Raw genomic sequence first — 23,050 nt, 5'->3', positions numbered from 1 at the left:
TTGTTGAATTTTAGCAATTTTTGTTGAATTCGTTTTCACTTTTTTTGTTGAGTTGGTTTTTTTGTTGTTCTTTTGTCACTTGTTGCATTTTCTTCCCATTTTTGTAGAATTTTTTTATTCACTTTTTTAGTTAATTTTTCCCCTTTTTGTTGATTTTTTTCTTCACTTTTTTGTTGAATTTTTGCCACTTTTTGTTGAATTTTTGCCACTTTTTGTTGAATTTTTCTCACTTTTTGGGTTGAATTTTTGCCACTTTTTTGTTGAGTTTTTTTCTTCACTTTTTTGTTGAATTTTAGCAATTTTTGTTGAATTCGTTTTCACTTTTTTTGTTGAGTTGTTTTTTGTTGTTGTTCTTTTGTCACTTCTCTCGGTCCCTTTTTGATGCTTTTTTGTTGCATTTTCTTCCCATTTTTGTTGCCATTTGACGTTTTTTTCCCCCCAAGAAGCCTTTAGATTTGAGTAAAGCCAAACGGGTCGCCCTCTACCAGTCATGCGATTTGTAAAACACGCAGGCCATTTCTCTTTTAATACCCATGCCTGTTTTATCAATATATTATTTGCTCGGCTCTGCTGGTATCCCATGATGAAATCCCTCACTTGACCTACATCAAACTTTATGATTAAAACAGAGTGGCTCCTTTAAGAACCGCCCGGGTGGGAGTTCAGTGCAACTCTGTAGCCAATTGGCATCGTCCCATTAGCTTTGTCTTGCGCTTTGTCAAACAGAGCAGATGCAATTATATAGAAATAAGTTACCTGCAAAAAACAATTGTATGTAACGCATCTTTTTAAATTAGGGTTTTTATTTAAAAGGGTTGTGCGTGTGGGAAAAGACACGGGGAAATCGGAACCGGACAGATGAAGCATTGTTGACAGCTAGCAACATTTCGGAATGGGACCAGTCCTGCGCTCGGCTCTCCGCTCCTCGCACCGCAAGTAGAGGAAAAGTAGCACATACGACAGGGTTCAGCGCGTTTACAAGTGGGCAAGCTTTCAGGAAGTGGACGCGAATGTGAACCTCGCCTCTGTTATTATTACTACGCTGTTGTCTGTGTTGCTGCAGGCTGCCTTTGGCCACCATGGTCCGCGCTTCTTCTTCTCCTCATCCGTCCAGCGCGCGTGCCGCCGCCTGAGCCGAAATGACCCGTGGCTAGTGGCGTAGCTCGCGCACGACTCCATCCGCTTCTACTGTCAAGGAAGAGTTTCTGTCGCTTGTGTGTGTGTGCAAGATGGGCCATTCTCCACTCGAGTTCAGCGCCTGCTATCTGGACAGTCCCGAGTTCAGGGAGACGCTCAAGGGCTACGAGTCGGAGGTGGACAAAACCAGCAAATTTCTCAAAGAGCTGATCAAGGATGGCATTAATGTCATCGCCACGATCAAGGGTATGCGCAAACACGCTCGGATACAAAGTTGGTGATGTGTAATGGGAATGTTTTGTGATGTGTGGGCTGTAGTTTGCGTGGTGTTTCTGCATCAATGGGGCCATTTAAGGGTCCATAAAATTTGGTGTGGGTGGGAGAGGCATGGGGAGGTGCTAGTGGTCCCTTGGGAGAGGTCCAAGCAGCCCACTGTAAAAGGGCCAGGCGGCTGGAGCAGATGTGCAGAAGAATCAGATTTGTATACCATCTTTATTGACCCAGGTGCTTCCCCATCACTTTACTTTGGGGTCTTCCCTCATTTTAACTGTCTACACTTTAGATCTGGTCCTTACTGCAATGGACTGTGGACCAAAGCCAGGGGCAGCGAGGACAAGTGCTTGTATTTACATCAATGTGACTGTCACTGTCAGTTTTGTTTGGATCACTATGATGCGGTTCTGCCATCCAAATGTGGACACAAATGGTCATTGTGGAGACTGTGGAGACTGTTGCCCAGATAGTGGCCCAATAGAAAGACGGCTCCCAAAACAATAGTTTGGATTTTAGTTAGTCATAGGTAAACTAACAATAGCTGCCTAAATGAAAAAAAATGCAGAAACGAAACCACATGCACCTGAAGACTTTACTGATTGGTGTGACCTTTTTCCATGATTATGAAGATTGCATTCGCTCCTTGTGCCAAACCCCTGAGTAGAAAACCCCAAACGTCATGCTCTTCCTGGCTCTGTGTGAGTTTTTCCTAATGCAGACCAGGCTGTGCAGGGGTGATGTGTTGCATAAGCTTTCAGCTCCAATACCACATACCGACTATTGGATGACCACGCATCGAAAAGGATCGTAAACTTTATTTTGTGTTACAGCCTATTCTGTGGCCGTTCAGAAGTTTTCCCAGACCCTCAACACATTCCAGTTTGACTTCATCGGAGACTCTCTGACAGACGATGAAATTAACATCGGTAAGATGAGACCCTTCTCCCATGTAACGAAATTATTTCATTTATCAAGACATGACGAGACACTCAAGCTGCTAATCTGTTGGGCAATTCTCTAGTCCGCAATTTCTTTGGGAAAACATTAATAAGTAATCCTGACTTGCCGATACATGTTTAAGCTGCCATGATTATATTTTAAGCCCTAAGTGTTTCATGCTTTGACTGGCATAGATTACAACACACTTTGCTTTTCCTCTTGCAGCTCAGTCCTTTCAGGAGTTTGCCGGACTCTTGCAGGAAGTGGAGGATGACAGGATGATGTTGGTGAGTTATCGGCTTTCACATGGACCCTCAATATTAGATATAGAAACCACTTCCTGTTGGCTGCACTGGAGATATAGTTTCTCTTTGTTCTTGTTCTCTGTCATGCCATCTGCACGCGCTGTAATTGTGCCTGTTAATTGAAACAATAATAACAATAATATTTCCTCTTCAAAGACGGGATTCATACTTTGCTCTCACTTCCCGTATTTTGTTTCCTGCTTTTGTTATTAGTGGTGTGCTGCTAAGCGATTGTTGGGTTTCACATTATTCGTCTCTTGTTCTGTTTTTCTGTTTAGAGAAATCATTACTCGTCTGTCCGTTTTCATTTTAAATCGACTGCAGCAGCACCTGTAGGAATGAGATTTGACGGGTACTTCCTGTTTGACTGGGTTTTCCTGAGCTCACACCTCCATGTCATGAGGCGGTGTATGAGAAAAATGGACATTGTTTTGGTTTTTTGTAAACCTATTTAGGGCCCAACGGATATGGATTTTTGTGGTATACTGATTTAAAGGGGTTGGCATGGCCGATAGCCAATATATTTGCAGATATTTTGAGTAATTTAATTTGATGTATTTTTTTTATTCCTCAAAAATCCTATTTTTTTTAACATTTATTATCATAGTAAAGGTTTCAATCATATAAATTGCCGATATCCACCGCTGATATTTACGTCCATTTTTTTTTTTTTAAATACTCGTCTATAATCCTGTGTATGATGCTTCTTAACGTGTTGAATGGTGACAGCAGGGGGCTCTGTATATTCATGTTTGGTAGGTGCCGTATTTTCCGGAATATAAGTTTCACTTTTTTCATAGTTTGGCAGGGAGTGTGACTTATACTCCAGAGCGCAATATTGTCCAGATAATACGGTACTTCGGAGGGAGCTCTTTACAAAGATGAAAATCATTAGATTCCAAAACATAAAATTCTCTGTCTCTGTCTCTTATGATTCTGAAATTATATGCAACAGTCTTAACATAAAATATATAAAATAGGTGAACTTGTGACCGATTTTCACCGTAGTCTTTCTCCGCTCTACTGAGGCTAATTTTAAAGCTCTGACTTGAGCTCTTTACTTTGCAAAAAATAGGAAGTCTCTGTCACTTACGGTGCCAGAAATATCGGCCATTTTATCGGTTTCAGAGATGGCCGATGTTGAAAATACCCTAAATATTGGCTGCCGATATATCGGTCGGGGCCTAAACTTATTGGCATTGCTTTTTAATACGAAAATCTTGATGTAATTCGATACATATCTGCCTAAGTCAACTTTTATGGTTTTCTGGAAAAGGCACTTGGATGTAAGAAGCTCTCCTTCTGATTGGCCTGATACCTAAAGAGAATAACACTCTATGTGTCAATTGTTGCATAATCGTCTGTTCAGTGGCTGTAACTGGTGCGCTATGTTTTCTCTACAGGTTCAAAATGCATCAGATTTGCTCATTAAACCTTTGGAGAAGTTCAGAAAGGAACAAATAGGAGTAACCAAAGTAAGTGCACCCTGCCCTATGATCTTTAGTACGGTCTTTAGTAGTTCAAGTCTATTGTATGACTTGAGGGCTCATTTTACATTTGCGTTGTCTTCCTGAGTTGCACACAAAGACCGGACATAAAGGGCCACTTCCCCAAATCTGTTTATGACATACCCACCTGTGTGACACGAGGAGGCTGCTTTTCCTCTGATTGTAACTTCTCTAAAGCACCTGCATTGTCATTTTTAATAACTTCCCCATTCTGCCATTTAGTGTCTTACTTTTTTTTTTTTGCATATTAAAAACTTCTCTAAACATTCATGTTTTGGTTGTAAAACAAAACTTGGAACACTTTTGCATTCATATTTTTTATCTTTATCTATCTATATCTATGTTATTATTAATTCATATTTTGTGCAATGTTTATTTACATACAAAAATCATTGCTTGATTTATGTTTCTAGTGAATTGTGCTTGGTTTCTTAAATGCTGTGTTGGTTCTTTCAGGAAAAGAGAAAGAAGTTTGAGAAAGAGAGTGAAAAATATTACTCTCAGTTAGATAAACACCTAAGTCTGTCTTCAAAGAGGAAGGAAACTCAACTTCAGGAGGTCAGAAAATCACATTAAACATCAATTAAGTTCTTGTCATTTTAATGTGCATTGTTGTTGTCCCCAAATAATTGTGCCAAACTCTAAACAGTAAGTCTCATACAAGACCTGGTGCAGATCATTAGATTCACAAGCATCAAACTTTAAATAATATGTTCATAAATAAACATTTCAATATTAGTAAAACATGTTTTTGCAGGCGGATGAACAGCTTGAGAAGGAGCGTGTGAACTTCTATGAAGCTTCAGTGGAGTATGTTTACCAGATCCAGCAAGTTCAGGACCGTAAGAAGTTTGATGTGGTGGAGCCTGTGAGTACAGCCTCTGAGCTTTTACCGCACTTCATTCCAGGATAGAGTGACATACTTTAACTGTCACACACCGTAAACAATAATGTCCATGTGCATGCGCTTCTTTCATATAATTTGTGTTCATGCAAATTTTGTTTTGTTGAAACAGGTATTAGCGTTTCTTCAAAGCATTTTGACGCTTAACAATCTGACGGTGGAGATGACTCAGGATTTCATGCCCTACAAACAGGAGCTGCAGCTGAGCCTACAAAATGTGTGTCCGGTTGTTATGTTCTAGGGCTATGTTGTGCTGTGGCATTGATTACATCCTCTGTACTGTAGACTAGAAACCACTATGAGAGCACGAGTGAGGAGCTGGAGGAGCTGATGAAGAGGATGACCAACCCATCCAAAATCATCCAGATGCACAGTTTACTGCCCATGGAGGGCTACTTGTACTGTCAAGAGAAGTGTAAGTCTATTTGTTTTATAGCTAATGGAGCCAACAAGGAACAAGGATTCTGAATTTTACAATAAAGCAAACATGTCATGTTTGAGCAGCTGTATTTGCTATAATATACTTCTTGTTTTAGTTTGGTTAATAATTCTACTACTTGTTAAACTACAGATATATTCTATTGACTGTACGTATTTGTAACTTTTTAAGGGGCTTTGGGTGTCACATGGGTGAAATACTACTGCAAGTATCACAAAGAGAACCGGCAATTACATATGATTCCCTGTGAGCAGAAGACCACAGTCAAACAGGTACCGGTCAGCGCTGTATTTGAATGAACTATAATTCCTAACGCTCTTGTAGACTCACCTGTATTACTACATTGTATCCCACTTTTTTACTTGCAGCCAAATACACAGCTCACTTTGAAGTGCTGCATCCGCCGAAAGTCCGACTCCATAGACAAACGTTTCTGCTTTGACGTGGAGACGGTGGAGAGGTGAGTGACTGTGAGAAAGTGTCGGTAGTGTCTGGAGGTTGTGATGGTGAGGGGAACAGGTGGTTTGCAAGGACACAATGTGAGGGCGAAATGGACCGTAGCCCAAACAATCCCTGAGCATCCGCAAAGTGCTAAGAAACAGATGGCAACTTCCTAATTTCAGAGCGATGAACACAATAACTTCATGTTTTAATAAATAGGCGCTTTGGTACAATGTGCTTTTTTCAAAGACACCAAAGCCACAGGCGTCCATGTCATATTTAGGGGCTGTTTCTTTTGAAATCTTTTGAAATGCTTGAACGTTGATGGGGTCTTTTAAAGCTTTCAGAGGTGCCTGAATTATGCATTAAGTGCTTGGAAATGTCCCCGAATGAGCTATTAATTTGTTGCTTGTGTGAACTGGGCAACATAATGAGGGATTTGTTTGGCCGGTGAACCCAACTTGGGAATGTCAAATACATTTCAAGCAGTTTTCCACTTGAATCACAATCTCCGGGTTGATAAACGCACCAGCAAGATCTTACAAATGCCTGACACCAGAAATAAATTCAAAGTATTTATTCATTTGTAGTCCCTTGAAGCAGTCTCCATCCCTCAAACACTCATCCTTTCTCTCTTCATGCGTGTTCTGTGCACATATATGTTTATTATTGTTTCTGATCATACATTTATTGTCTTCCCCAGTTGATTAATCAACCATTAAAGGGATTAACTTTTATTTTTGGTTCCTTTCCTTATGTTAAAGGTCACGAATTGAACAGCTAACCTTTGTCTCTCTCTGGGTGCGATTACTGTTCCCACAGAAACGCTCCTGTCACTTTCCAAGCGCCGTCAGAGGCCGACAGGAAGCAGTGGATCGAGGCGATGGATGGAAAAGAACCAGTGAGTGAATTAATTTACTCTCAAGTTGTTGATCAAACACAAACACAGCTCTGTTTCTTTAAATCCAATTAACATTGTATTATTAGAAGATAATAAAGTCTAATTCTTTCCAAAAAATAAATGCCAAATTGGTGTGAAGCTATTAAAGAATAAACTTGTCATATCACTTCTTAAAACGCCCCAAAGCAACAGTCTCTAATCAGTTTTCAGATCTCGTATCTTCATGAAAAACATATTAAAATGTAACATATAGGTTCTAGTGTATCCCTATAACAAGTTGATATTAAAGAAGATTCTTGATTTATTATCTTGGTGTGTGAAGGAGAGATAGCGTGACCAGCACAGTTTCTTAGTGGTAGCGGTTCACCTGCTCTTTCCTGGTTGTGGAAACAGTAGATGAGTCTTCGCTGCGACCACAGGATGCGAAAGATGTAGAGGACGCACTTTGTAACACCCACTTCCTGCTTTGCTTCCTTATTCACTATAAGTTTTAGTATATCTGCAAACTCTTAAAGTTTGTGCCAGAACGAGAAGGTTCAATAAGTCTCGGAAGCTCCATCTCCTTAACTCGACAGTGCACCATCCTCAGTCTTGACACGCACTATCTGAATTTGTCTGGGAAGTTGGAACGGAGAAAAAGCTTTGCTGCGTCCTGTATTGGCTCCTTTATCATAGGAAACTCTGGATCCTCCTCATCAAGCCATAAGAAGCTTGGAGGAATCCCACAAGACACTGCGCTGTTTACTCTGAGGTCTGCACGAGTTTGAAATGATTGTCAGTTTGACTGTGCAACAGTTTATTCAATAAAGTTTTCTGCATACAGTAAAGCAGGTCTTGTCAGTTTTGGAGGCACCTGTCAGGGTTTCCATTTTGCAAAGATAATACCCGGTGACTTAGCTTTCTGTAAGTTTTGTTTACTATTTACAACTAACATAACAAGGCTAATAGTCATGGAGGAGGAGGGTGACTCTGAAACACTTTGATTATCATCTGCTTTGCATGTGGTGTGGTTTCATATCGTGTTGACCGTGGTTCACAACTGAAACTTGCAGAGCCTGCTTAATCTACAGTCTGTGTGTTTATAAAGAGTTATTTTCAACACAGCAACACTCTGACTTATGTGCTGGCAGTCAGGCGACGTACACCTCAATAAATTCATTGCGGTGCAGGAGGATACGAAGCACTTTTTAGCCCGTTGTCTTGAGTGATGTAGTTTTTATCGATTAGCCGGGAGGCGACATAACTTTCCGCACTGGTCGGATTGTCCTAATGTGTCATAGAAGCAGGAAGAAGATATTTATGCCCCTTTTTAGACGCAGACGAGGAGATGATGAAGATAACCGCTGACATTGCCAGGTCTCCAAGCAGGAAACAAAATGTCATCCGCCTTAATTATCTTCTTCTTTCTTTGCTTTTTTTACAAGATGCTGCACTGCTTAGTAATAGCCTGTTAAATCTCCAATGCTTTAAGACCCTCATGTAAATAATGATGATATTATTAAGCATATCCCACATATTTGTTCTAAACTCATCATAAAACTATACTGTACTCCCCTTTCATAATTATAGTCTTATATTAATGCCTTTTTAATATGGAATTAAGCCATAAACAAATCACAATTTGCAACTAAAAAGTATTTGAGAGAAACATGAACTGCTATAATAATGCAAGAATCACATGGCAGAGGTTTAAATCACGAATTAGCAGGTTTTGTAAATGACAAATCCTTTATTGAGACTAGTAGGTGAATAATTGCAATAGTTATACCTTTTGGTTACTGTGGAGTCTGTGGCCATAATGTGCAAAAGACTGGCCTGTCTCTTAAGTCTCTTTTGTTTTTAGATCATCGTGGGACCTCTCATCCACTATTTCCCTTTTTCTAGCTATCTGTCATTAAAACCGCCGTGCTAAATCGAAGGAAAGACTCTGATGCAAGTGTGTATCAGGTCAATTACTTTTCCAGACATTACTTTTAAGCAGCGTCCAGGAACCATTTTGAAGGATTTTCTCAGTTTCTCCTTCCATTTCACCAACGATTCATCCCATGCCGTTAATCATACAAGACCAAAGGACAGGAGAGTAATTTTCCATCTGTTTTCATTTCATTTTTGCTGTTTTCCTTTTTTTTATTATTTCAGATCTACCATTCTCCAATTCAGAAACAAGCTGAAAGTAAGCCACCACTCTTTGAACCAGTCATTTAAATACACACAGGCTGTGCTCCTCTGTCGTATGTAAATATATGTTAAATCATGTTTATTTCAATGTCCTTTTCAGTGGAATTGAATGAAATCGGTTTCAAGTTTGTGCGCAGATGCATCAACTACATCGAAACGAAAGGTAAAGTGTGTGAGTTTGCAGCGTCCCTTTAGGGGGCACAGTTGAGTCACAGGTTGAACTAGGGAGGCAGAATAGACTCAGGAGGGGGGGTGAGGGGTCTCCAACCTGTAGCTCTGCAACCCTTTCCAACAAGTGTGACTTTCCCTGGTTCATAAGCTTGATTAGGCAAATATGAATTATGATTTAACAACTCATATCAGTTTACGTTATAGATACATATATTAATGTGCACCAGATAATAGAGTTAAGAACATTTAGGTAAAATAGTCAATATCCCAACCTCTCTCCTCCTATGGGGCTGAGTGGGAGGTGTTGATGTGAAGATTTTTTAATCTTTATTCATCAGATATTATCAGTTTATGTAGCCGATGCATCAACGCGCAGCCATCTATTCCAAACTTTGACCTAGTTTTATATTAATATACGAACGTGGAAACACGGAAAGCAGGTAGTAGTCTTCGTTTTTTCGTCTTTTTCAATCTTCCCCTGTGGCGACAGCCCAGCCTGGTTACGCGGCCCACAGGTTGGGAACCTCTGAGAACATGGCGACCACTGCAAGGATCATATAATTCTGAATCATTGATTTTACATACTGCTGAAACTAGTTTAACTTCTTACCCTCCAGTTCGGCTTTACCCAAATCTAAAAGCCTCATTTGAAAGCTAAGACCTACATAACTATACATAGCCTTTTTGTAGCGTTGTTGCCACATTTTTTTCCACATTTTTGAAGCGTTTTTGTCCCTTTTTTGTGGCTTTTTTGTCAATTTTTGTTGTGTTTTTGTTGCATTTTTGTTCTTTTTCTGGCCTGTTCTTTGTCGCTCTTTTTGCCACATTTACTATTTACAGTTACTTTTTTGTCACTTCTTGTTCCTTTTTGTTGCTTTGTCATTGCTTTTTTGACACGTTTTTGTTGCGTTTTGCTGAATTTCTGTCCTTGTTTGCGCCTAAATTTTGTCGCTATTTCTCAAGAAGCGACAAAAGGGACTATACAGAGTTTAAAAATGTTTAAAAATGTTAAAATTAAGTATTTTCCTCCCCTGCATGTTAAGTCCTGATATGCTGTATTGCACAAAATTACACACATTTTCAAAAGAGAATAAGACTTATTACAATTACAATTGCACATTCATCCTATTTGCCCCGCCAAGTGTCTAGCTGTTGAGACTGGCTCCAATCTGGTTCAGCCTTGATCACTTTCTAAAGCCGTTTACTGTAATTATCAAACCACATCTGAATGCTCCCGCCCCGTTTATAATGAAGTCCACTGTGCAGTATATTTCCACTGTCTCTCTCCAAACCTCCCGCCCTTCGTTTTCAAAACCTCCTCCACCTCTTTGTCTTTCCACAGCCGTCACACAAGAGGGAGTGTACCGAACGGTTGGCAGCAACATCCAAGTGCAGAAGCTCTTAAATTCCTACTTTGGTAAGACACGAAGTCTGTAAAAGGTGTGCTACGTCTGTCCGTGCCTTTTCTCTGCAGCAATTTGCCACTTGACGATCTGAGCTGATTTGACAGGTTTTGCTGGTTGTGTTTAGAGAGCGCTGACTCACTGTTTTAGACACTATCAAACATAAGTCTTGTTTCATGTCTCTATGTTGTCCACAAATAAACACGAGCTGTCATAACTGGCAAATATTATCTCCCTGATGTCAAGTGATTGCAAAGTCCGTCACTGCTGTACAATAATCATCAACCTTTATAGCAGACTCGAGGTCCAGTTAAAACAAAAACAAAAACAAACACACAACAACATTTAGAGCAGACAACTGTACCAGTGTCGCCACAGTTCAGACTGGTAGCGCGTGGCACTGACTTTGATGTTTGTCAAGCTCATAATAATCATATTGGCACAGCTGTTGAGCCGACATATAAATCTGTACATTAAATTTCTCAAAACAGCATGAAAAGTTCGGATGCCAGCAGAAACAAATAAGTGGCTGGCACTCTCCCATCGAGGTCTTTTCAGCAAAATTCTTAGACAGTCGTTATATGCCACGTTAAGTTTTCGTACGCTCGAACGTTTATAGTTTGACCACAGGTGTGCTGTATAAAGTGGGGTACAATAGGCATTAAACAGTGTCCTTTTCACTACATTTGTACACTTGTACATTTGTAATCTACACTGCCTGGAAAAAAAGGTCCCTCATATACTTCACTGTTGGCCTTCTCCAGCACATCCCAAAGATTCTCAATGTTAATATCTGGATTCTGTGGTGAGCCGCTCTTTCATCAAGGAAGAGATATGCACTGATGGAATAACCTGGTCATTGAGGGTGTTCTGGTCGTCAGCTGATCTCATTCTTTGGGCACATTGTGTTGCTGAATCTTGACCTGACCTGCTGCAGCGACCCCAGATCAGAACACTTAGTTGAATCCAGGTGGTGACTTTTATTTTTTAGTCAGGCAGTGAATAAAGAAGGAACTGCTGGAAATCAAAGAGGATAGTATTCATTTTTATTTGTTTTGGTCTGTTTTGTTTAGATCCAATAAATCCTGGAGATGTGGACCTGCAGAACATTGACTGGGATGAGAAGACCATCACAAGCGCTCTTAAGTTCTACCTTAGGTGTGTGTCATTTTACTTTTATTTGTTTCTTTTTGTTGGTTTCTATTTTTTCTTTTTTTCTTTTTTTTTTTATTCAGACAGTAAATGTTCATTGATTATTACTGTTATTATTCAAAATTCTCTTCCTTAAAGAGACTAGATGCAAGTTGGTCATTTTATACTCACTACTGCCACTGCCACCTCAGGTCTTATGCGTAACTGCACCTTCTATATTAAGCTCATGCATGACGGCACTTCGGACCCGAAGTAACATCTTTTTGAGTGACAGTGCAGGATTTTAGAGGCAGTTGTGGTGAAAAGGTCTGGGCTCATTCTACACATTAGGACATTGTTGGAACATGTAGGGGAGGAAAATACATAATTTTAACTTTTTTTATACTCCGTACAGTCCCTTTAATGAGCTTGTGCTTGTCAAATACGACTAAATATTACAGTATCGAGCACTAAAGTAATATTTTAATTCATCTGTTTTTTAGGATTTCCCTATTGAGACGGACTGTATTTATTTCAAGGTGTCCTAAACATGCAATCAAAATGTATATAATGAGTAAGATACACCATGTAATATGATGGTGTTTTTTACTTTGACTGTTTCTTGTTAGTTCTGTGCAAATGGCCCTCTTCATCCTATTGCCAGTTGTTTTAAGCCCTATATTTATCTAATTTGAATAATGATCTATCCATGAATAGTAGCCGTAATTCTTTCCATCTCACAGTCAGTGCTTCGGATCTTCTCCGAAGTAAAGTGTCACAAATAATTTCCGGCTTACAATGAGATTCCTTTTATCGCAATACTGAAATATTGATATGTCTGAACTCACAAACCACAACATTGTCCTAATTACGTCCTTACATGGGTTTTCGATCAGTGCTTTTGGAGAGTTTAACTGCTGCCTCTTGTGTTGGCTTGAAGTGGTAACTTGAACTTGCCCTGTGGTAACTCGTATTTATGAGAGAGTCTGTGTTTGTGTACAGGAGTCTGTCTGAACCCATCATGACCCACAGCCTTCACAGAAATCTCATTTCCGCTGCAAGTAAGTTTTCTCAAATCACAGCCTGCCGATACATATTCATACTCACTGTGATGAATACGCTTAATTTATTAAGTCCTAAATCCAAACGACAGCATCGCAGGGAGGGTCAGCAGTTCATCCGTCTAAAAGCAATTGGAAATAGATCTCCCCTTTTTGTTTTATAGCCTGCATTACTGTAAAATACAATACCTTTAACAGCATCAGCTTTATTCTTTCAGGATGTCAGAGCAGAGTCTAAACAAATCAGTAACTTCAATTTCCTGAACATGTTATGTGTTAACGGGAATTTTTTTATGTTGTCCAGCTGTGCGACATTATACTGACTGTTTAATAAGATCCTCATTAAGAATGTGAGCAGAAAAAAAGTGTGTGTAGTGTAATAACAATATATTGATATTTATTGACACATTGATGAGACACTTTGTGATATAAGTCACAAATTTATATTATGATGTAGTGTACTCACAAAATCCTTTCCATCCATCCATCTACTTCTGCTATTACGTTGCCGGTTGTCATACTGCCGTATTCCTCTGCACCAGCCCTCATGGCTCCTGCAAGTAGTGAGTCCACAGGAAGATGACCTTCCCCTTGGACCAGGACCAGGCACTGCCAATCCGGGAACCAGTATTAATCTAGGAGTTCTTTAGAACCTTGGTTTCCAACCTCTTTTGTCTTTAATTTCTACTCAAAATACTTCTCAAAGGAACAGGCCACCGTTTTTCCTTACTGAGATGTGTTCTTACCTGAGCTTAGACAAGTTGATGTGTACCTGTCTAGTCTTACGCGTGTGCTCAGTCATGCAAAAAGACCAAAGATGTTGTTAGCATTTAGCCTCTCCTCCTCTCCTCATGAACCCAAACGGGGGTGAAGTTAGAAGCGACCAAGCTCTTCCACGTTTTCCTTATTTAAATATGGTTTTGTGACTAGTTACACAATTCAAGTATAGTTACACAAAATTAAACTATATCGTAAAGGCGTAATAAATACACTAGGAGCATTTCGACTTTACTGCACAGACGTCGAAGTGCTTCTGGTGTTATTACGCCTCACAATTTGCAGGTGCTCATCATATAATTAGAGAATCATGAAAAAGTGCATTTACTTCTGTAATTCAGCTTAAAATGTGAAACTAATATATGATACAGACTAATTACATGCAAAGTGACATATGTCAAGCCTTTGTTATAATTTTGATGATTATGGCTCACACAGTCTTTTTAAAATATTCAAATTTTCGGAGATTATTACAAGCTGTGAGTCATAATAATCAAAATGCTAACAAATAAAGGCTATACATATCTCACTTGCATGTAATGAGTCTATATAATATATTAGTTTCACACTTTAAGTTGAATGACAGAAGTGCACTTTTTCATGATTCTCTAACTTTATGACGAGCACCTGTAGTTCCCTGTTTTATCCGCTTAGAAAATCAACGTGTTAAATTTTGTGTGACTATACTTGGATCGTGTAAAGTACGCTCACATAACCGTTTTTAAATGGAGAAAAGGTGAAAGAGCTTGGTCACTTCTAACTTCACGTCCGTTTGGCCCCATAGAGGAGAGGCTAAATGATAACAACGTCTTTGGTCTTTTTGCGTGACTGAGCTCATGAGTAAAGACCAGACAGATGCGCATCAACTCATCTAAGCTCAGGTAAGAACATCTCAGTATGGAAAAAAGGTGGCCTGTTCCTTTAACTCTAAGGTGCAGCCAATTATTTAGAAAATGATCTGCTCCGCTCTGATTTATTGGTATTTAGTCGCGTATTGTGCTTAAAGTAAAGCAAAAACACTAAACTCAATTTCAAACCTTTTTACTGCAAAAGATCATCCACTCCACCCATCTAAGGCGCAAAGGCAGTGCATTCCACAACGTTGGGAAAGAGCTGGAAAAGAGCGGTCCCTTTTCAGTTTCCTTTGAGTCCTTGGGACGACTAACAGAGAGAGGTCTGCTGACCTGAGGCCGCCAGCAGGAAACTATCATTGAAAAGAAGTTTCCTTTTAAAATCCAAACTGTTCAGTTTGGATCAGACTTTTTAGATCTGAAATATTTCCAGACAAGTCCCCGTACCCTTGGTTGGGAAACAGTGCTTTAAAATGTCACATATACACAACCTATTTCACAAAAGAAACTATCAACTCCACAAAAATACTTGCAGTCGACGAGCCCAGCTGTAAATCAGTTGCCTCTTTTAGTGCCGCAACAGATTTAGACCTGTTTATTCTTTTTATTAGAGGCATCACGCAACATTAAAATTTCAATCATCCGTGAATTATAGTTAGTCAAACACTGCCTAATACAGCAGCATTATCTGAAACCTGGTTAGGGAGTGCAGTTATTGAATTTCAGATGATGGAAACCTTATTAAAATATCAGTTTCCAACAAATATGTGTGGGCTTCATACAAAAAGTTAATTTTACTTGAACTAATAAAACGGTAGTAGAATTTGTCCCTCACAATCACCATATTAAATTATGTATATCTTTTTCTCTGCTTTTGTTTAACTAAGGTTGAATTGGTTTGTTCTTGTAATTCAGCCTGGTGAAGAAAATAATAAACATGTGCCATTTACTGCCTCTGATGTAATTATTTAAACCAGCTGAACACGCGGACAAAATGGGGAGATCATATTTTAAATGTATTTATTCTTGGTCGACAGTAAGTATTTATTGTGACTCAGCGCTGGGAAGAGGAGATTTGATGACTCACTTTTTCTTTTCGTAGTTTAAGTCTAAAGCTCCACATTTACGCTTTATTCAGCTACAGAAATGTTGTTTATGTTTTCTGAAACAAAACTATTTTGCTGCTATTGATTGCAGAAATGCCAGACCACTTGCGGCATTATTCTCTTTGTCACAACATTAGGCCTAATTGATCGGTTATCCTTAGTCATTTTTCTGAGATCAGTTGATTGCGGGTCTGACTTTTTCTCATCTTTGAATGCCATCATCTTAATTTTTATTAATACACCCCGGCAAAATTGGCTCGTATAACTTTCTTACTACAATCCAGATGCTGGGTGTTTTTACGAAACAAAGGAAATATCCAATGGCCACCTGTTCTGTGTTACAAAGAGGTTTTTTTATATTCACCTTTAGGCTAAACTTAAATTTAAATGTCACAACTTTTGACTCTGTTATCCATCTTTTAAAAATCTGCTTTTCTTTTTGTTGTTTCCCCCAGAGTCCGACAATTTAGACTCCCGTCTCAGTGAAATCCATACCCTCGTCTACAAACTACCAGAGAAAAATCGAGAAATGCTGGAGATGCTGATTAAACATTTGGTGAAGTAAGAGCTGCCAATGTCTTTGGTAACATTTTTGGACCCAACATAATTACATTGTTCATTTGCAAGTCGTTGTGCCTTTTCCAAACTCAGTTGTTAATGTTAGACGAGTCGCTTGAGTTTTTCTTCTGTATTCGTTTGCATTTGGCTCAGCGGGTTTCATGTGTTAACAGCGTGTGCAGTCACAGTGAGGACAACCTGATGACGCCCTCAAACATGGCGGTGATATTCGGGCCCACTCTCTTGAGGGCGCAGGAGGAGACGGTGGCAGCCATGTTGGATATCAAGTTTCAGAATATAGTTGTGGAGATCCTCATTGAAGAGGCCAAAAAGGTACGTTGACACAGTCTGTATATGTTTTTTGCTAGTTTGATCTGCTTAAGCATTTATACATATATTATTATTCATCACTAAAAGATGTTGAGATCTTCACATTGTGCTTTACATTGTGTGGAGATCTTTACATTGTGCTTTACATTGTGTAGAGATCTTTACATTGTGCGATCTTTCACAAAGACTTAACTCAGACTTTAGGCTTGGGGAGAGGACGATCAGACAGATTTTCAAAGAGTCATATTAATATGGTTAAGTGATGATGTTTGACAAGTCTGGTGGCATTAGTTTTTATTTTAAAAGATTTTATTGTTTTTTTTTCCCCCCACACCAAACCAACTCCCTTGCCTCAGACCGAGATCTGAACATGTACCGCAGTTGCCCTTTTCCTCTGACATGTTGCCCCAGCGGCATTGAAGGATGAGGCAAATACAGAGGACAAACTGTGTGCCACGAGAGTTTAGTTAGTAAATACGGCTGGTGCACATGTATCCCAGACACTAAGCCTTTGTGTTGAAAGCCTTGGCTCTGATGGCCTTGAATGTCTCTATCCAGACTTCACAATATCACGCTATATGTCCAGTCCAATAAACCGTATCTGATTAACATCTCCACTCAAAAGTAGAACAGAGGCTTTTACTGTTGGGACAATATATTTTTGTTTGATAAATGTATAGTTTTGAAAACCCATAGCGATAATATTTAATGACAGGTATACTAATGATGCACTGCTTTCAATAACAGGTGAACGTCTCTGTCAGGACAGTAGAGGGCAGCACTTAAAGGAACTTCTCAAAATAATTCACCAAATGCCAGATTAATTTTTGGAAACTTCACTGGAGCTTTCTTTTTTTTAAGTTTACAATTATTGCGGTAATGAAATGCATTATGTATTGTGTCGCTATACAATGCACTGAAATAACTAATGTGTTGTGATGCATCGTGACAAAAGTGTATCATCCCAGCACTTTGTTCTATCACTACTGGATTATTGTTTTGTTGAATCTTTTTGAAATACATTTTAAGACTTAATCCACCTCTCCACAGTTCTGTATTTTCAACACCTTTGCCCTTTGCCGCCACTGTGTTTCCAGATCTTCTCCAGTCTCCCAGAGGACAGCAGTGCCCGTCCCGTCCCTCCCCCTCGAGTCACTCCCCGGACACGGCAGCCAATCACCATCTCCAAGCGGCCGGCGCGCGTCTACACAGCTCTGAGTCCAGAGCACTTTCATTCAGAGAGTAATTATCCCCCTCTGTAGTCCCACTGCCACCAGCACCTTATCGCCATCATCATTATCCTGAGTGATGGCTAACATTTCCCTTTAACGCCTAATCATTTGTCTGTGTCGCCATCGTTCATGTCCTTTGTACTTCATAATCTAATAATTGTACTTTAGTTTTACTGATTGTCTCTTATGATGCTTTTAAACCATCAATTAAAAATAAACCTGTTTTATTCATTTGTTCTCATTGAGCATTTTTGTTTAGTCATTGTTATTGTAGCTTAGCTCCATCCCATTGTTTATCTTTGTTGGTATAAGAATACCAACAAAGATATGTCTGCTCTAGATAGATGTGAGTAAGCCTCTAACATCATCATCAGTTGTTAGCCCATCAACAGTCCTTTTCACATGAATTGTGTTGTTGCCCTGTGACAGATGGTCAGAAACATGGCCATGTCCTGAGCCCCACTCCCCTACAGCGGACCAAACCTCTTCCACCGCGAGAGCCTCCTCCGCGGATTCCCCTGATGCCCAGACCTCTGCCTCCGAATCGCCAGGACCGCACCTCGGACTCGTCGGACTCCTCCTCCTTCTCAAACGGAGAGGTCCCAGTCGCTGTCAACCGGACGCCTTCGTTCCAGAACCGACGGACGTCTAAAGGTCTGGCCATGTTACCACTGCACTCAACTGCACCGTACTGATCTAGCTGATGGTACAGAGTATGCACTTATTTGATTCTGATCCTTCAAGGTCCCAGACAAAACTCTTCTCATAACACTGGCTTTTGCTTTTGTTGCCATGCTGGGACATCACCTGCGTACTCTCTATGAAAAAAAGCATTATCTTTATCTAAAACACATACCATTTGTTTTGTCCTTTAGTACATTAGAAAAGAAGACATTTGTGGGGGGGGGGGAGTTAGGAATAAGTTTGGATTGCAACTAGGGATGAAACGATGAACAATAATATCGTTAATCGCGAAAACAAAATGTGGCAATTAATCGATCGCCACATTTTTGGATTATCGTGATTATCGTGATTATCGCGATTATCGTGATTATCGTGATTATCGTGATCATCGTGATTATCGTGCTAGAATCCATCAGACAACCAGTGCCGTAACTTTACCGGGAGTGGGTACGTCTCCATGGAGATTTGAGGTTAGTTCCTCATCCAAATCCATTCTTTGATTACCCACTGCAGAAAGAGCATTTTCTGTGTCAAGCCGCTCTTTAGCTGCATGTTTTTTATTGATGACAACAGTATAGTCCAAAATGTTGCACAGTGTGCCTTTAAATACTTTGTCTCACTCAATATGACATTTACAGCAGACAATGAAGAGGAATATTTCATAATTGCCCAATCCCCATCATTTCTGCAGTTTCAGTGACTTTTTTAAACCATTGGCCAATAAAATAAAATTAATCGCAATTATTTTGGCCAAGATAATCGTGACCCCAAATTTAATTATTGTACCATCCCTAATCGCAACATCAGTGTGCTCCGTCTTTTATTGTTAAAATAAAATCCGGAGTAGGTCCTATAACCCAGTGCACAGAGTAAATTACCAGGAAACACGGCCAGTATTTTCTTGGAACCAAGTTAATACTTTACATAAAAGAAAGACTGTGCATGAAACTATTTAGACATATCATTTGTCAAGAAGTTGAACCACTTAAACAGTGCAGTTGAAGATGCACTTATTTCATTTTAGGATCATTAAGAGAAGGGCACAATTGCTTTTATTAATTTCCTCTATTGCTACCAGAAAACTGTGTTGTTTTTTTCCCCTGATGGCAAACATGCAGCTTGGTCAGGTACATCGACACATACTTTGTAAATTAATGAAAATCGTGATTATTTCAGTGCTATTGCCAAAACACAATACTGATGTTTCCCTATTTCCTTCTGTGTGGTAGTTCATCGTGCCGGTTTTGTTTTGCAGAGGGACTCAAGTCAACAGAAAAGCCCGCCATCTGCAGACCCCCGGTGCGTCCTCCCGAGCCCCCGACTCGAGTCCCCGCTCCACAAAAGAGTCCCTGCCCGGTCAGCTCCGAGCCCACGGCCAAGTCCTAGTAAGTCCTCTTCAGTAGCACAAAAGACCATTTGGCACATCCCTCAGTCACATGCAAATGCAACAGGTTTCAGAAGTGAAAGGAATTCCTCCAATCTCCTCATTGTGTAGATCGAGAAATTTCAATGAACTACGAATGCCAACGCAGCATTGTTTTACTGTAGCCAGTGTGTGTAATTTGAGAGGACACTGCCAGGACACTGTAAACTATCACTTGGACAATGATAGCAGGAGAATCGTGCAGCATTTATCATAAAACACACCATTATGATCCATTTTCACATGGCCTGGTGGTCTTTAGAAGTAATATTGGCTGAAGAGCTGTCATCTGTGGACCAATTATGACACGTTATGCAGGTGATAATGGGTCAATTATCTCGTTATCTCCAAAAACGGCGTCTTTTTTTACGAAGGATAATTTACCTCTTGTGATCTGGAGGAATAAACCCTGTCCCATTCACAGACAGACAGACACAGGCTTCACTCTGTCTGGAGCTGTGGTGCTGAAGTCGTTTGTGCGTAGTGTGTTTTCGTCATAGCGGATTTTATCACTTGGCAAATTATGACCAAACTTGCTGGTTTTATGTTTTGTGAAATTGTAATGGACACTAATGGTCTTGTTTTTTTCGTAGTGTGGCCTCTAAAGCCAAGTTTTTTGAGAACGCCTCCAGACAAGGTCCAAGGTATGACCAACATGTGGCACTATTTACCATTTTGTAACCTGTGCTTCTTATTGTAATATATTTGTTACTACATCTCTCTTTTTAGTTAACCAATTCCTTTGAAGACTCCAATCAGAAAAGAGTGAGTTTGTTCATAAATCACAATTGACTCTGTGCATCAAATCATAACAACGCCACCCAAGAAGCACACCAAAATAAAAGCACCATCTTATTCACTAGTTCAGCAGTTCATTAGTCCAACTTTCTTTCTAGCTAACTATTAACAGACAAAACACTTAAAATGTGTGTATTTAATTAAATTCTTGTAATGTTGCAAGTACCTGCTGTGTGCTTTTATTTTGGTGTGCTGGATCGAAGCAGGAAGTCACTTCTTGGGCGATGTTGTTATGATTTGAAGTTATGCACAGAGTCAATTAACTTTCTGTTTTTGCACAGACCATAATCAATCACTGATTATTTTTACTTAACAGTGTTTTGGATGTTTTTCTCCTAGAACTCAGCGTGGCACCCTTGACCTTATGATATGTACATGTGAAGCAGAGGGCTATCTCCACTTTCCAGTGCCTTCAGCTGGACCCACTGTTTATATTTGTGTTTGAGGAACAAACACAACAGAAATAATCGTATTTAAGTGATGATTGATTAACGCCCATCTCAGTATTAATTAGTATTTCCAGGTTAGTATAAATGACTGGAATCCATTGTGCCTATGCTGTTACTACCAGATTTGAACTTAATCGTAGAATTTAGCTCCGAACGCTACACCTAATTGTCACGCAAATCTCAGAACCTTATGAACCTCTGAGCCTACTTTAGACCACATTATTCAGTTTCCTTTGAGATGCACAAAACGAGGTGCGCAGAGGTCACCAAGGTTTTATCCTTTGGTAATTTTGTAATTCCAAGTCACCTTGCATTCCCTTTAATGAGGCTGTACCTCAAGTGGGTACTAATCAAAAACCTTTTACCTGAAACATGAAACCTTAAAAGTAGGTCAAATGAAGGGCCGGTTTTACTTCTAAATGACACTCCAGTGTTTTAACTTGTGTTACTGCAGTTTACTGCTGTATATGTGTTTGAATTTTTCAATACGTGAATGTTGAAACGAAATAAATAATTGTTGATTTCTGACAGGCCTCGCATTTCTTGTATTTTGATTTTATTTCTTTTTTTACATTATCAACACTTCCCCCACATGTAAATACATTCGTGATCAGGCGTTATGCAAATATCTCACTTGTTATGTATGCAGGAGCTAATATTTTAGATTCATCACTTTAAAACGTTGTCATTCTGTGATGAGTGATGGTTTCCGGGGCGACTAATAAAATATTTTACTGTTGTCTTGGAAACATTGTCATAATAAATATTTTCCAGACTGTAATATTACAGCTGGCTTCTGGAAACTGCTTTTATTTATCTTCGTCCATGGTCTCAATTACTGTCAGTTCTAGTAAACATCATTGTAATCTTTTGGGGAAATTTGCCTTCATCAAAACATGAGCCGCAGATCAACACTGGATAGCTTCGATTTCACCTTTTGATATTGCAGATGTCAAGTATTGATGAGACTGTATCCCTGTCCTTACTGCCCATCCACATGAAACTAAAACTAAAACACTGCAACCCACTTCTGCAAACAGATAACCATCTTAGATTAGATAAATGACTTAAAATGGCTTGAATTAAGAGAATTCATGTGACTGTGGACTATTGCCAAAGGTACAAGATGATCCAGTAAAAATGAGACCCCATAAAACGAATTTAATGTTCCATTGGCAGTGATTTTTTTTATTTATTTAAAGAATTTTTATTTTTCCAATGTTTTAACACCTTAGCTTCAATTTGTCAGCAATGTTCACTTTCTCAAGCCACAGTCATGCAGGTTTTTCACACCTTTACAAATTGGCTTCTTTTGCATGATGTTGTGTATTGTTTTGCAAACTAAGAATGCACTTAAGCCTCATCACCATTTTCACTTCCTAAAATATTCCATTTTGTGTTCAGATCTGATGTATGCTACCACCACAATCATCCAAGTTTAAGAGTGCCAAGATTTTAAGAAATAATTAAACCACTGTTTTTGCCCAACGTGTCTTGATTTTATAACTATATTAACAAGTGGAATTTCCCTCCAGATTTGGGGCCCATTCATAGGACCTTGATGATTAAACATGCAACCAAACACAAGACTTGAGAGGATCCTACGCAGGAACAAGAGAATTTGTGTTTCCAACGCCACATCCCATTATAGTGATCTTCTCAAAATACTAAAATGGCGGAAGTGTAATGATTAATCATGGGTTGCTTTTGACACTGACAACTATAGCTCAAGAAATCCCCAGTTAAACCTAAAATTGAGTTATGAACAGTACTGCAGCAAACTTTATAAATACATGTTAGTAAAGTAACAGTGTGCTTTTAGTAAGATAAGTGCATTGTGTTTAAAAGATGGAAAAAGAGCGAGAAAAAACACATGAGTCATATAGGTATAAATCACACGAGAAATGTATTTGAAAGTTTGGACATCATAGACACTGGTCAATATATACAGCTACACAACAGCAGAAAACAAAGAAGTGCAGTTCACTGGGCATTTGCCGATCAAGATAAAAGCAAAAACTGGTCTTTAGGTTCGTATGCTCCCCCAGTGC

At 39.4% G+C, this 23,050-nt stretch overlaps 1 protein-coding gene across 1 annotated transcript; it reads left to right on the top strand.

Annotated features, from left to right (window-relative positions):
* Positions 1–699: 699 nt before the first annotated feature.
* Positions 700–21,494, top strand: ophn1 (oligophrenin 1). The gene is made up of 24 exons (XM_079565717.1): positions 700–1,383; positions 2,241–2,336; positions 2,575–2,636; positions 4,058–4,129; positions 4,619–4,720; positions 4,920–5,030; positions 5,179–5,283; positions 5,352–5,481; positions 5,677–5,777; positions 5,874–5,965; positions 6,769–6,847; positions 8,987–9,020; positions 9,126–9,188; positions 10,539–10,613; positions 11,673–11,757; positions 12,733–12,791; positions 15,981–16,086; positions 16,257–16,416; positions 17,511–17,655; positions 18,075–18,299; positions 19,585–19,714; positions 20,346–20,396; positions 20,482–20,517; positions 20,890–21,494. The coding sequence occupies exons 1-23, from the start codon at positions 1,230–1,232 to the stop codon at positions 20,483–20,485; spliced, it is 2,241 nt and encodes a 746-aa protein (XP_079421843.1). The 5' UTR covers positions 700–1,229; the 3' UTR covers positions 20,486–20,517; positions 20,890–21,494.
* The last annotated feature ends 1,556 nt before the right edge of the window (positions 21,495–23,050 follow it).

This window comes from Gobius niger (assembly GCF_951799975.1).
Source record: "Gobius niger genome assembly, chromosome: 11".
Taxonomy (NCBI): Eukaryota; Metazoa; Chordata; class Actinopteri; order Gobiiformes; family Gobiidae; genus Gobius; species Gobius niger.
Note: the sequence above shows the minus strand (reverse complement) of the source record. Positions and strands in the feature narration are given on the sequence as shown.